The sequence below is a fragment of the Tiliqua scincoides genome, chromosome 1 (assembly GCF_035046505.1).
Source record: "Tiliqua scincoides isolate rTilSci1 chromosome 1, rTilSci1.hap2, whole genome shotgun sequence".
Taxonomy (NCBI): Eukaryota; Metazoa; Chordata; class Lepidosauria; order Squamata; family Scincidae; genus Tiliqua; species Tiliqua scincoides.
In genome coordinates, this window is record NC_089821.1 from 312244174 (window position 1) to 312259002 (window position 14829).

A 14829-nucleotide genomic window follows, 5' to 3' on the forward strand; every position below is an offset into this window, starting at 1 on the left:
AAAAAGAACAGCTACTATAGTAATATTTGCAAATGTGAGTCTCAAGTGCAGTTTTACAATAATCAATGGAGACGACTGAAGACAGATTCTGCAAGATGGACACTCCCAAGGCTACTTGTGGCTGGTCTACTTAATGCAATGAAACTCCCGGGTCGTGTATTTCAATTTTTGTCTTCCTCAGCAGCTACTCTGCAAGCCTTCAATTCCTTTTCTGGGTTGTATATTCATAAGGGGCAATCCATAGTTTATTCACTCATAAAAACACTGTTTTAGAAGACTTTGTTCACATTCTTAATTTGAAATTTCAAGCGTTCAAACACTTTGCACAAGCAGCCAACTTTTCTCTTCTCAGTTGACTGCTTTGAACACTTGAAATTTCAAATTAAAAATGTGATCAAAGGGCCCAATCCCAACCCCTTATGTCAGTGCTTTAAAGCACAGACATAGTGGTGCCAATGGGACGTGTGCTGCATCCTGCAGTTGGGTGTCACTCACGGAGCCCTCCTAAACTAAGGGAATGTTTGTTCCCTTACCTCAGAGCTGCATTGCCCTGATGTCAGTGCTGGAAAGCACTGACATAAGGGGTTAGGATTGTGTCCAAAGTCTTCTAAAATTGCATTTCCCGAATGGTGTGCTGGGATGTGATGTGCCTTTGCAAAGCGGATGTTGCTTCTGCAGGGCATTCTGGGGTCCACAGAAGCCAATGAAGTGGGTCACAGGCCCAATGTGACCTGAAAGCAGCTTCTGGGGGCTCCAATAAGGCATTGTAATGCTTCAGGGAGCATCTCATTGTGACCCACCACAAAGGACGAGGTGGTGTGCCATGCTAAAATGTTTGGGAACCACTGTTCTAAAAATATATCTGCAAGCAAGGCATGAACAGAATGCTTAAGGAAGCCTGCAAGTTGCCTTCACTTTGCTCTGAAGGCATTTTAGCTGAGATCAGATGCAATGCAAAACTGCTGTTGATTTGCCCATCGAGACAAATGCCCACCCATGACCTACAGTTTGTGAGAACGCAGATCTTGCTTTGAAGGTGTTAATACCTTCTCTTCAAGGAAGATGGGCCCAATTCAGTGTGGGGCAAAGCTTTTCAAGAATGGGTAATGGGGGGGTTTCACATTTCAAGCTCCCCAATCAAAGTCTTCCGGTCACCCCCAAAGCTGATGGCAACAGGAACAAAGTGGGGAAGGAAGGAGGGGGAGTTCAAACTCTCACATATTTTTTGAAAAACTTTGGCTCCAGCCTCTTACTCCTCAGGGAATCAATTGCCACTGTAACAAATAAGACTCCGTTTGAAGACTTGGAGATTAAAATGAGGCTCTGTTTTTTTCCTTGTTTGCCCCTTCAAGCACAGAGAGACATTTTCACAAAATGCCAATATTATTACATGTTCCCCACTCTTGGTTGGTAACAGTGGTTGAGATTTGTGCTGTGTTGCAGAGGGAGGAGGCAGTAAATCTTTTGGCCCAATCCTGTCCATGAGGTATGCTGTGGTGGCAGCCTCCCCAGCAGTCAGTGGACTACTGTCACATATGCAAGACCCGCTAGTGAGGATTGGGCCAGGGCACAGCAGGATGGGGCATATCACAGCTGCATTGGTGGCCACCACATTCTACTATTATTATTTTATTAATTTATATCCCGCCTTTATGCCCCATGGGCACACAAGGCGGCTTACAACAATTAAAATTACAAAAATAGCAATTAAACATTCTACACCCCTATATCCCTATACCAGGCCTAGCATGCCCCCTTCCACATAACAGATCTATGCAAGCAAAACAGCTGGTGAAGATCAGAGCAGGCCCATAAAAGACCAGGCAACTTTCCTTTACTTCCCTCTCCTACCTAGCTTGGTCTCCTGTTGGCACACAGGACACTGTGGCTGCCACACCACTGTGGAGGATAGGATTGGGCCATTCATTGCATATTAAGCACAGTCTTTGCCAAGATATATTTGGATTCACCTTATCAAGCCGTCTTCCCTCTTGGGATGATTTGTGGGCATGCTGGGAGGAGGGATCTTGGCAAATGATCATACACTGAGAGTTTGTCTCAAGAACTCAGAGTGGGCCTTTATGTAACTCACTGGTGTTAAAAATGCAACATTCTCTGTCTTGAGGTTTCTAGTTCTCACTTCCCAAAGTGATGTGGGTCTAGTAATTTTTTTAAAATGTCCCAAAAATGCCCTTAGGCAGCGAGAGGAAAGCATGATTGCATCATCATCATCATCATCATCATCATTGTCATCGTTGCCAAACTTGTTTCTCTGTATCTATACAGAGTCCAGATCTTGCTTTTTTTTTTTCTAGAACCCATCAGAAGTAATGTTAGAACAGAAGAAGTAAAACTCTATACACTGAGGACCTGCCCAAGGTCAAGGATCAAAGGGACATTTATATCATGTCATGTTGCTATTTCTGGCTATACATTAAAAAAAAATGGGCACCGAGTCTGAATGTATGGAGTAAAACTTCAGGAAAAACACCAAAGTAGCTAAATTATTATTATTATTATTATTATTATTATTATTATTATTATTATTATTATTATTATTATTATTATTATTATTATTATTATTATAACAACAACAACAACAACAACAACAACAACAACAACAACAACAACAACAACAACAGTATTTATATACCGTTTTTCAACTAAAAGTTCACAAAAGGGCTCACAATCTAAAAAGATGCAACACCAGCAGACAGCCACTAGCAAAGACACTGCTGGGGTGAGGTGGGCCAGTTACTCTCCCCATGCTAAAAAAAGGAGCACCCACTTGAAAAAGTGCCTCTTGCCCAGTTAGCAGGGGTTAACAAATGACACAAATCTCTAAATTAAATCGACAATAGAAAAACTCACGGTTGGGAGAAAGAGGCAGAAGAGGGTTCACGCTACAAGTTTATACTGGACCCAGATTAATGATGCTGGAGCAAAGGGAATAGGTGACTGCTCTGGACGGCACTCCATGCAGGTCACCGGATTCATGTCCACCCAAATATATGTTGCTGAGATTTTTTCTCCTCTCGTGGAAGACTCACCATTTCTTCTGAGGGTCTAGATGGGTTAATTGGCCACGACTTTCTTTGACCGTGTCCAAGGATGGAAGGAAGAAAGGGTGTGGGAAATGTGGCGGGATTTTCTGGTGAGAGTAAAGTCTGAAGAGAAGATGCAAGGGGGAAAATAGAGTCATAGACCCATAGAGTTGGAAGGGACCAACAAGGTCATCTAGTTTAACCTCATGCCTTGTAGCAGGAAAGCCTCCAGGAGCATCTCCAGCAGGTGCCTTTCAACAAGCTGACAACGAGCTGCCCAGGGGGCTGAAGTTCACCTTCCTCACCGCTAAGGGCAGCATCCTTACTTCTGCCTCTGCTTCTTTTTACTTTTGGTGACTGGGCATCCACACAGGGACACAAAATACACTTGCACTTTGCTTTTACTGCTTGGGTCCAATCTGCCCTCCTCCACAAACCAAAACCTCTATCTATGCACTCGATGAAGGGTGCAACACATGGATAATTAGGCAATCAGATATTTTTTTAACAATAAAGCATGTCATCCTTGAAGTCAAGGTTTTTGCTTCCAAATGAAGCACAGGGCCATTGCTCAGAGCACCTGCTTTGACTGCAGAAGCTCCCCAGAGCACTCTCGGGCATCTCCCGTCACTACAGAAGCGCTGGGGCAGCCCCCTCTCCCTCTCACTGCACAAGGGCTGACAGACAACAGGGACTAGATGGGGCAATGGTCTGAAGGCATCCATAAGTTATTTAAAGAGGTTGCCCCTTCATTCTATTTAGGTTCACCCTGAGTGCATGAGTAAGGAGGGAATGCAAGAACCAGCTCCACTTCACTGACTTGCTGCATTAGATCACGGTTTCTCTTGTCCAATGTTTCCTACATGGGCCCACCAAATGCATCCAGGAAGGCCACTGGCAGAGCATGAAGGCCTCCTCCAGTATATGGCATTCAGAGGTTTATTGCCACATGGAGGAAGGAATGTTGCAAAGCCGACTCCAGCTTGTGCGAAACCCTTACCTGGACCCACAAGACACAACGCAAACACTGTGACTTCAAAGTGAAAAAAGTACATCTATTTGGACAGGCAAAACTGATGGACAGATAAAGCAAAGAATCCTGACACCCAGGTGCTCCTGCCATTGTGAGACTCAATCTTGCCCCATCACCTTAATTCAGGTAGTTGCAGCATTAACCCTCTTTGTTCGGCTCTGGACATCTGTCGGCTCCCCGATCTAAATCCCAGTGTCTCTTCTTGCTCCAGCCATTGCGCTCACCCAGTACTACCTCCCCTTCCCATCAATGCTCTCACTCTTGCTCCCTCCTAGCTGCTTGCTCGCCCCCCTCATCTTCTCTTTCAGGCAATTGCAAATATGGAGACTTCTATAGAGTTTCGGCCTCTTCAATTGAATATGTGCCGGTGTTATGGCTTTCCCCCATACCTCTTCTAATGTAATTAATTCCCCAGTAAAGCCCATTTCGGTTACTGTCTACTTCTGCCTCTTCTTTTAATTCTTTATGCACCAATATACCCTGTGAGTGGACCTTGAGCCAAAAGTCAAAGTTCCCTTACACATGGGTTGGAGGAAGCACGAACATGTTCGTACATGTGTCCTAGAGCACAAACAAGGGACATGTCAGCATCCTAAGCACATGACAGTTACTCCACGTTCAGAGTTCGGGAATTGATGTTTCAAGATAATAAACTGCCCAAACTGACACAGAGTTCGTATCTAAGCAAAGATGGAAACTTAGCTGGAACTCTTAACAGTGGACTGCACTGGCTTGTTCATGATGGCAAACCGCAGAGATAAAAAAGATATAAATTAATGGGCTGGAGAGCTCATTTGCATTTTGTCTCCATTTGGAAAGGAACTAATTAATATGTTTTATTGAGCTAATTGCTGTGCCACCAGCCTTTGAAATAAAAAAAGTGCTCAGGAACACACACCCAGAAAGGGAAAAAAATCTCACTGCTAACATGCATGACTAATAGTGGATGTAGCTCTGTTAAAAATTAACAGCACTTTAATTAAATGAGCACTGCAATGATACCAATGCAGGCATTTCATATTTCATGAATATTTCCGAGTCCAGATTGCTGTTTGCTATGTGCTGTGATATGCACACATCCATTGTTCTTCCATCCTCTGCAGTGATCAGTGTGCAGTGTCATGGCTCTGACCTTGACGAGCAGTAGAATGGCCGGCTTTCTTAGGGGGGAGCTGGTGTCAGCTGTGGTGATGCTGGACCCCAGTCCCAACTTTTAGTTGCAGCCTGCCAGAAGCCCCTGGAGACCAAGACCCTTGAATGAGGACCCCATAGAATGCACCTCTCAAGCCAGATCCCATCAGGGGTTTGCATTCTCACCCCTCTGGCCTCAAGCTCCACTAAGCCCCCTCATCAACACAGGAGCATCCACTATCATGGAGACAGAGCACCAAGCTCTAGGCCAGGGAACCTTCCCATCAACTCTCTGCATTCCTCAGAAAGAACTCAGCAGAGACCGTGACCTTCTTTACTTGTCATGAGCGGATGGACTCTGTGTGCAAGTACACAGCCCACAGACATGTGCCCTGAAGCACGCTCCCATGCTAACAGGAGCACTGGAGCCCCATGTCCAATGTTTGCCTGCAGCAGCAAACATGATGCAGAAGGAGAGTTTCTCCCTGTGTGTGTTTGCAGACTGGAAAGTCCTGCTGCCATCTGAAGCTGGTCTTTGTCTGGTGCTCTGTCCAGGGTGCTGAAGAACCTGGCTCAGTCTGACAGGCCTTGATCTACAGGTCCAGGCTTTGGACTATTCTGCTGACAAACCAGCTTGCTGTAGCCTGGGATTGTGGGTTCCAGGTGGCTGAACCCCCCCCCCCGGGGCCTAGGAGAGCCAGCTGCCAGGCCAAGAGGTTCAGAAGCAGTTGCTGCAGTCTGACCGTTGGGAGTTCCACACTTGTAGGACCAAGCTGCAGAGAAGCAATCCAGGAACTTGAACCGCTTCCCCACAGAAGAGACTAGTTGTTTGGAGTGCAGAGCAAATGGGGGGTCTGGGGCTTTACAGGCCTGGGGGACATGGATTGGCACTTGAGATCCGCTGAAAGCACACTAGAGCCCAGATGGCATCCTCGAAGCTCAGAGAAGCTGTACTTCCAGCCTGCTAGAAGTACAGGGAAACAGAGCAATGGCGGTGCAGGAGGCTATGCGCTGGAGTGAGAGCCAGGAGCTTCTGTTCAGCACATGCACGAGCATCCCCTACCCCCATGGAAGTACGTCCAGAGAGGGAACGGTGTTGCTACACTGGCTCTTCACAGTATCCATTTTGTATGTTAATTTTAAAGGTCCTCCTTTCGAAGTCATGGGGGAAAAAGTTAGATTGCAGGCCTCTTCTTCCCCCATGGGCTGCTTCATAAATTGCAAAATTAGCCTACGTGCCCTGTTGGTGATACCAGAGCAGTATCAGCATCTTGTACCAGATACAAGACCAGAGATCCACTTGGCCCAGTATTGTCTCCTTGGCCTGGCAGCAGTTCTCCAGTGTATCAGGGTGTAGAGCAGATGGAAGAAGCTCCTCTTTTCCTGTGATTTGCTGCTCCCAAAACTTGTTCAGGTCTCCTCCTCTGCCTGCCCTAGATGGAGTCAAGGAAAGTCCAGCACCAATACGGCCTGGGGAATTCCAAAGCACAGTGCCAGAAGAATGCCTGGCTGCCTTCAGAGGGACCCAGGGAAGCTCCGCTCAGAAAGGTAGCATGGAAATTAATGAGGCAGCTGAACTACATTTCCAGCCCCTGAATTGGATCTTAATTGCATCAGCCAGGAGAAAGTTATAATCCTCTGCAGGGAAATTTGCTGGAAGGCTGCTGACGGTGATGCTGCTGCCTTGTGAGGCACAGGAAGGGAATTAAGTCCATCTCTCTAGCCACAGTTGCATTAAAGACACACAACAGATTTACTCTGAAGTAAGGTTCCCTGAGTTGCATGGAACCTGCTTCCTAGCAAGTGGGGGTGAGATTGCAGTCCCCTGATGCAGCAGTCGCTTTCTCTCCTTTAGGAACCGACGTTCTGCGAGTGGTGTGGGAAGTCCTGAACGGGAAATTCTGAGTTGGCTTTCTGAACTGTAGTGGTCAGTACTCCTTGGGGTTGGGGTGGGGGAAGCTTGGTGATCCCAACAATGGTACCTATTGAATTAAGGGCACAATCCTACCCTGAGCTGGAACAGGCAAGCCAGGAGGCTTGGGCTGTACCCAGCACAGGATATGGGCCAAAAGCGGCTCAGCCAGGGGCAAGGGAAAACTTTTCCCCTTACCCCTGGGAAAGGCGACCTTTCCTCTATGGGGCTCCTTAGACTAGGGCCACATCTTGAGGTGGCACAAGTTTGAGGAGAGCGAAGCAGCTTGAAAGCACTCCATTCTTCCCGGGAACGGGGGTTGGGATCTGGCATAACTGCTGGATCCCAGCCCTGCCTCCCGCTCCCTGCCCACCCACCCCCGGGCCGCCCACCACCCGCCCTCTTCCTGCCCAGGAACGCCTCCCTCCTCAGCCAGCGCAAGGGACTTGCGCCAGCCCAAGTCAAGGGCTGGATTGCGCCCTAAGTTGTTACGGTCACTGTTGCTAGGCAGGAATTCCCAGCTACAACCTGACCAACAAGCCCCAAACCAACAACAACAAGCCCCAAAAGTTCCAAACAACACAGTCCTGGAACGTGCTGGAATCCCTAGCATGTAAGCACTGCTGAAACAGAGACGCCTGCGTTGGCTTGGTCATGTCGTGAGAATGGATGATGGCCGGATCCCAAAGGATCTCCTCTATGGAGAACTCGTGCAAGGAAAGCGCCCTACAGGTAGACCACAGCTGCGATACAAGGACATCTGCAAGAGGGATCTGAAGGCCTTAGGAGTGGACCTCAACAGGTGGGAAAACCTGGCCTCTGAGCGGCCCACTTGGAGGCAGGCTGTGCAGCATGGCCTTTCCCAGTTTGAAGAGACACTTGGCCAACAGTCTGAGGCAAAGAGGCAAATAAGGAAGGCCCATAGCCAGGGAGACAGACCAGGGACAGACTGCACTTGCTCCCAGTGTGGAAGGGATTGTCACTCCCGAATCGGCCTTTTCAGCCACACTAGACACTGTTCCAGAACCACCTTTCAGAGCGCGATACCAGAGTCTTTCGAGACTGAAGGTTGCCAACAAAAATATTTCCCACTCTGTTGGCATTTGGACTGCAAACTCCTTGGGCCAGAGGGGTGTGACTGTACCAGCACGGCAGTGTCAAATGCAAACATCATCAATGGCAGAACCACACGGTCAGAGGCCTCATGCGAAAAGGGGAATGGGGGTAGCAGCAGCACAACCAGCCTCTTTTCCAATGCAGTGTGTGTGGAGTCTCCAAGGAAGAGACCAAATCCTGCTGCATGCCTGAGAACAGATTTCTGGGATTTAATTCACTAATGACATCAGATATGATTCCACATTTCCCCATCCTGATTTGTGCAGTGGGTGGAAAATCAGGGGCACATTTGCACCGCGGTGTGTGGGGACTTTGCAAAAGAACTTGAATCATTTGCATTAATGAGATGGTGGCGGCAATGGTGGCGGTGGGGGGGTGCCAGTCAACAGTCCTTTTTCCAACCACATCTTGCAAGAGCCTCTGATAAAGAAAACACTGGAAGACGGATTCTGATTGCTGTGACATTCTGAGGCTGCTCACAAACAAGATGAGGACCTTGTGATTCCCCCTTCATTCCATGGGAGCCAGATGGCTGCACTGAGGATGTGCAGGTGTCGGTCTTGCTGTAGTGACTGCCAGTTTGCTTCTGAGCCCACTGACTAGCCCCAAAACCCAAATGGGGTGGGTATTCTGAAAGAGCATCTTCTCCCCCTTTTCCTTCTGCCATCAACTAAGACCTCTGTCAGCGGCCATTCCTTCTTGGCCTGACTTCCATCTCCCTCTAGGTGTTGGAGAGACCAGTCTTACAGCCCAATCTAACAAGGGCCTGTGCTGATGCACTGTGTCACAAAAGTGCCATAAAGCACTCTGTGACAGCACAAGGCCCAGATGTGCTGCCAGGATGGCCAGAGCCTTCCCACTAGTGTGTGTGTGTTTTCCCCTGTTTTGTGGGGGGAGAATTATCTAACCCCCACTTTTTTCCTTGCTAGCTGCCTTGAAGCTTCTGCAAGAAGATGGTGTGTGTGGATCTCCTCTCCCTTGGTGAGCAATCTGGGGCAGGAGTGCCCAATCCACTGAACAATGTGGGGGCCATCCAGAAGCAGTGTATTGGATGCCATCCAGCTCCTCTATTGCTACCTCAATAATCTCAAGGCCCCAATCCTACTGAGGCCTAGCTAGCACTTTATGGCAGCTCATAAAGCTTATGGGCTGCTGCTACAGTTGGCGAGAAGTGGTGAGAAGTTGGCACACATAGCCATGGTTCTGGGAGGCTCTACAGGTGCTAGTATGTTGGTGGTGGGGACAGGGATAGGATGGGGTAGTGAGTGAGTGAGTGAGTGGCTAAAACAAAGCTTTTGGAGTTGTCTGCCCTAAAGAGTGGAACTGAAGCAAGGTACCAAACTCAACACCCAGACAAATGAAAGCTGGAGGCATTTCAGCTGCCCTTTCTTGGGGTTTGCAGGTGCCTCCATGCAACCATAGCAGCAGAGAACTCCATTTGCGGCCAGCCAGCATTCTCCGCGGAAGGATTAACATGCACAGCGGTATTTGGGCTTGTTTTGCTTCTGGCCAGATTCTAGAAATATTCACCTACATATTGCCCTTCCTACCCCCTGGGCTTGTTATCATTCCTGCCCTCCCCCCCAAAGATTTTGCATTCAGGAACGGGCTGTGACTGTGAATCATCTCTTTGTGGTCCAAGACAGAAACAGGTGTGCAGGAGCAGAAGCTGCCAATCAATCAATCTCCACCAAGGGACACGGAGACGACCTTTGCGATGAAAGGGTCACTTGTGTGCTCTGAATATCTAGTGCGAAAATTGCACTGCCTGTAGCCACTCTCTAGTCTGGGAAAGAAGCGGCCAGGCTCACATGAATTCTTGTAAACATCATGTGCCTCTTCATGCTCGCTTTTTTAATGCCAGTGCAATTCACTCTGCGGAAGTTGGATACTGTAAGCAGACAGTTCTCCAGGCCTTTAGGACTACAGAAAGGTCATGTTCCTGCATGTCCTTCCTTTCCTATGGCTGGATCTGGGGGCCTGGGAAGGATGCAGAGGAAAGCTGCTTGCAACATTCATCCCATCCAGAGTGACCAGATCCAATGGAGGACAGAGTGCCTACACCTTTAACCACTGTATAGAAGAGGGAATTTTGGCAGGTATGGAAGGGTTTAAAAAGCTGCACTTGCCAAAATTCCCTCTTCTATACAGTGGTTAAAGGTGTAGGCACTCTGTCCTCCATTGGATCTGGTCACCCCTGACCCCATCCAAGTTACTCCCCAGATTTGAGGCTCTCAAATGACCTGGTCTTCAGTTCTTCTGTTCTTGATGACAGGACTTCCTACAGGGCATTCTGAATACATGCTTTGCAGTAGCTATAACTCTTCTCCTTGGCACATTGTTTTTATATGTAGGGGGAAAGAACATGTTTGGAAAGAGGAGAGTCCAGTCCTGCACATTCACTGCTGCCTGAAGTGGTGTATATCAGGCACAGGTTGCGCAGCTCTGTCAGGACGGGGCACCAATGACAGCCCTTTCAGCCTCACCTTTCATACCACCAACTGGATGATTCCTGGCCTCCAGGATCAGCAGCATAAGAAGATTAAGACAATATATTCTCCATGGATCTGTTAAGACGAATCTCCATGGATTCGTCTCCATGGACGAATTCTGTTGTTCAAAATCTAGTTAAGTTCTACTTTGAACAGGAACTAAAACTATGATGAAAATCTCCTATTTAAAAAATGTAAGACTACCTTTGTTATTCCGTAAGCTCTTTTTGCTCCGTAGAACAATTTTGTTCACCAATAAAAGTACACAGGGGTTGGGGGGGGGGGAGAGAGAGAGAGAGAGAGAGAGAGAGAGAGAGAGAGAGAGAGAGAGAGAGAGATTACTGCGGTCCCTCACATGCTAGAAACAAAATAGGTGGCCAGATGTGAAGCCATGGGAAGGGTCAGAGGTTGGCCAGCTCAGCCAGACCCCTGATGATCCTCACCCATAGGTGTGAGTGCTGTGCAGGTTGTAGTAGCACCTTCAGTCTTACAATGAAAAGCTGAAGGTGCATTTGACTCTAGACCTTCAAAGGTCTACATGTCATCAGCATATAGACTTTTGAAAATCTAGATTCAAAATATAGTCTAGACTTTCAAGATGAGATTCATGAAGCAGCTGCCTCTGGGTTGGTGGGACAGTTGACTGGCCTCTGGAGGGAGGGTCCGTTATGAGGGGGTTATATCCTCTTCACTCCCCCAGATGCTGATCAGCTGCCGAAGGCTTCCAAAGGGCAAGATCTCCATCAAGTGGGAACATCCAAATTGTCCTCTGGCGGGAGGGGGGGGAGCCATAAGAACGTAAGAACAGCCCCACTGGAGCAGGCCATAGGCCCATCTAGTCCAGCTTCCTGTATCTCACAGCGGCCCACCAAATGCCCAGGGAGCACACCTGATAACAAGAGACCTGCAAGGCCTCCTGGGAATTGTAGTTAAGAACATAAGAACAGCCCCACTGGATCAGGCCATAGGCCCATCTAGTCCAGCTTCCTGTAACTCACAGCGGCCCACCAGATGCCCCAGGGAGCACACCAGATAAGCCACATCCTCCCTTTCCAGAAGCAGATATGGCAGCCAGAAAGTGATGGTGGGAAGGGCAAGAAGGGGGGTGAAGAAGGAACTGCTCCTTCCCACCCACCCACCAGCACTGGTCAGGCATGTCAGGCCAAGGCCCAGGGAGGCTGGGGTAGGGGGGTGCCAATCAGCTGCTCCGCCAACCCAGATGCAGCTCCGCCTAAGCTGCCGACCTTGGAGGGGAGGGCAAGACAGGCAGGAAATCTCTGCTTGCCAGGCTCCTGCTGAGCACATGCACAGGTGCTGGTAGCAGGCAAAGCACTCACAGAAGCTTCCACTGCTGAGCTCAATCACAGCTTTTCCATCTGACCCCAGACAGGGCACTCCATTAATAGTGCCATCTGTGCAAAGGGCACAATGAGCTCCTTGGCTGAGCCACTGGGGTCAGAAGCTGGTCCATTGAGGTCAGCATCATCTGCACTGAACAGCTGCAGCTCAGCCAGCCTAGGCTGTCAGGCAGGGGTCTTTTCCCAGCTGCCTCTGGCAATGCTGCCGGCGGCTGAACTGGGTCCTCTGCCTGCCAAGCAGGTCCTCTGTCCATCTGCAGCCCCCCCCCCCCGGCTGACCTGCATCCTCTCTGTCAAAAAACACCTGAAGTTGCCTCAACTCCTTGGTCCACCTGGCCTCTGACCGGCAGCCACTAACCAGGAGCAGCACTTGAGAGCTTCTGCACAGGAGGCAGGAACTTGACCACCGTGCAGTGGCCTCTCCCCCTCACCACTGGCCAGCAATGGATTTGAATATCCTGCCCTCCAGGACCAAGTTCCACCCTGGAACCCCTATGAATGGCAAGGAATTTACCATTCCAGGACACGTTCTAGGTGGGCATCCAGTCAGGCCTCCCACAGTCACCTCAAGTGAATAGAAAACACGCCTGCCCAAACGCTCCTATGGCTTTCTTGCATGGACACTTGCTCACCACGACTGACCTTTTCATTGACGAACCCTGGCGGGAAGCCCCAGGTACCTCGGAGTCCAGGTGAGAACAGACAGCACTAGAAAATGCACCTGTCATGCCTCATCGCTGAGCAGCCAGAAGAAATAAAAGCCAGAAGAAATGGAGGAGTGGCTGCTGGAGCCATTTACTTACAGTAGACGTCTACTCGTATCGACTTGATTGCTGGCGAGCCCAGGCCATTCTCGGCCTTGCAGTAATAGCGACCTCCTTGATGTCGCTGGATGTTCACAATCCGCAATGTCTCATTGAAGACACTCGAATCTTGGAATCGGTCAGAGGCACTTCCTGCTGTTTTGGTCCACCTGATCTGAGCAAGCATCAGAAAAGACTGTTACTTTCGTTGCCAGTGTCGGTTTTTGAAATAACTGTATTTATATATTCCTTTATTTACAAAACTGACAGCAGGTGGACATTTTGTAAATTTCTTTATTACGAAACTGTCATGTTAAAAGACAAACAAAATAGAGGATCTCATGTCCACACAGACCCTAAGAAACATTCCCCTAAAAAATCAGCGTTGTGGGCTTTCCACACACTCCGTGGTGCCAAGTCTGGACTGCAGTCAACTAGATGCCTGAAAGGGAGCTACAGCCCATCCTGGCTCCTCTCAGGTGTACCTTTAAGGTCCATGCATTCCCAGGCATGTGACTATCTCACGCACGCACCGCCTTTTGAGTCAACCTGGGTCTCTTCTGTCGCGCTCCCCCTCCTTGCAATCGCTTCCAATTAAACCAGCCAGGAATAGTTTGGATGAAAATGTATGTTCAAGATGAGCCATTCCGGCAGCAGCACAACCTGGCCAAAGTTATTTTGAATAGCTGGTTAAAGCCGATGGGGAAGAATCGGCAACCTAAAAGTAAACACGGTATGCCTGAATTCCAGCCTTATTTCCAACAGCAGGACCAATTTTGTGTGTAAACACATACAGGGTTGGAGATTTCTGCAAAGAAAGTCCTGAACAGTCCCATGCCCTTTGCAGTCGTCCCGTCCCCCCCGAGATGCTGAAGGACTCCTTCTGCAACACATCCAATTGTGGGTTTAATCTTGGGGTGGTTCAAGATTATTCTCCAGTAGGGATGTCTGCCACTTCCACAGCTCCAGCTCTCCAGTCAATCTGGCCACTTCAGTCCAGACTGGGCCTATGTTTGTCAACATCTTGGGAAAAGGGGATTGAAGGATGCTGGGATCAGGGTGCAACCTGTGCATACCCAGGTTCATTCAAAACTGCAGAGTCCATACCTACCTTGGTTTGCCATCAGGTGGATAAAACAGAGACAGCCAAGCGAGTCCGCTCTGCCATGCATACAGGGCCGTGCATCCAAAATGACATGACTGAGCAGTAGCACCACTAGCTTGAACATGAATGTTGCATGTGGGCCCTGCCGTTGTAGAAATGTTGCAGACATGTTGGGGACCAGGGCTGCTCCCCACCAAGCAGCACAGGGGCTGCAAGCCTTTGCACAGCCTACAACCCCAGAGTCATTCCTTACACAGTTGGTCTCTCAAAGTCTGCTGGGTGAGGCTGGTGCACCCCATTGTTGCCACACCAGCCAACAGAGGCTTGCAAGTGGGCCTGCCAACTGATCCATGTTCAAGCAGATGTGTCCTGTCCAGAGGATTCAGCGTGCCTGTGGAACAGCCAGCCTTAGCACAGATATATCTCCCCATCTCAAACTGTCAGCAGTTGACTATTATTAAACTCCTGGCTACAAGGAGCTTTAAATCATCAGTACAAGGAATATGCCCGCAGGATAGATGTTTGATAGGATGTCAAATTGATTGTTTTCCTCCCTCCTCCCCTTTCACTTCAGAACATGCATTTATTACTTGGGAATCAGAACCTGCAATAATCACCAGGTTCCTGCGATTCGCAGGAGGAGGAAGCAATTCATAAGGCATTTGATTTTTTTTTTTTAAATCAAATTTTGGAATGGAATAAAAGAGCAATACATTTCAGCTCTGTGTTCTGCCTAACTGAAAATGCATTTTGCATGACTATGGAGATTTATGGACTATGAACAGCCATCATAGATGGCCATCATTGGAGGTAGGATACTAGTCAAGGTAGAGTA

General features: G+C 48.6%; 1 protein-coding gene across 1 annotated transcript in view; it reads right to left on the reverse strand.

Moving 5' to 3' along the window:
- MDGA2 (MAM domain containing glycosylphosphatidylinositol anchor 2) overlaps window positions 1-14829 on the reverse strand; it is a 385901-nt gene that overhangs the window by 198561 nt on the left and 172511 nt on the right. Inside the window, 1 exon segment of the mRNA XM_066630339.1 lies at window positions 12890-13064. Coding sequence (XP_066486436.1) covers window positions 12890-13064 — 175 coding nt within the window.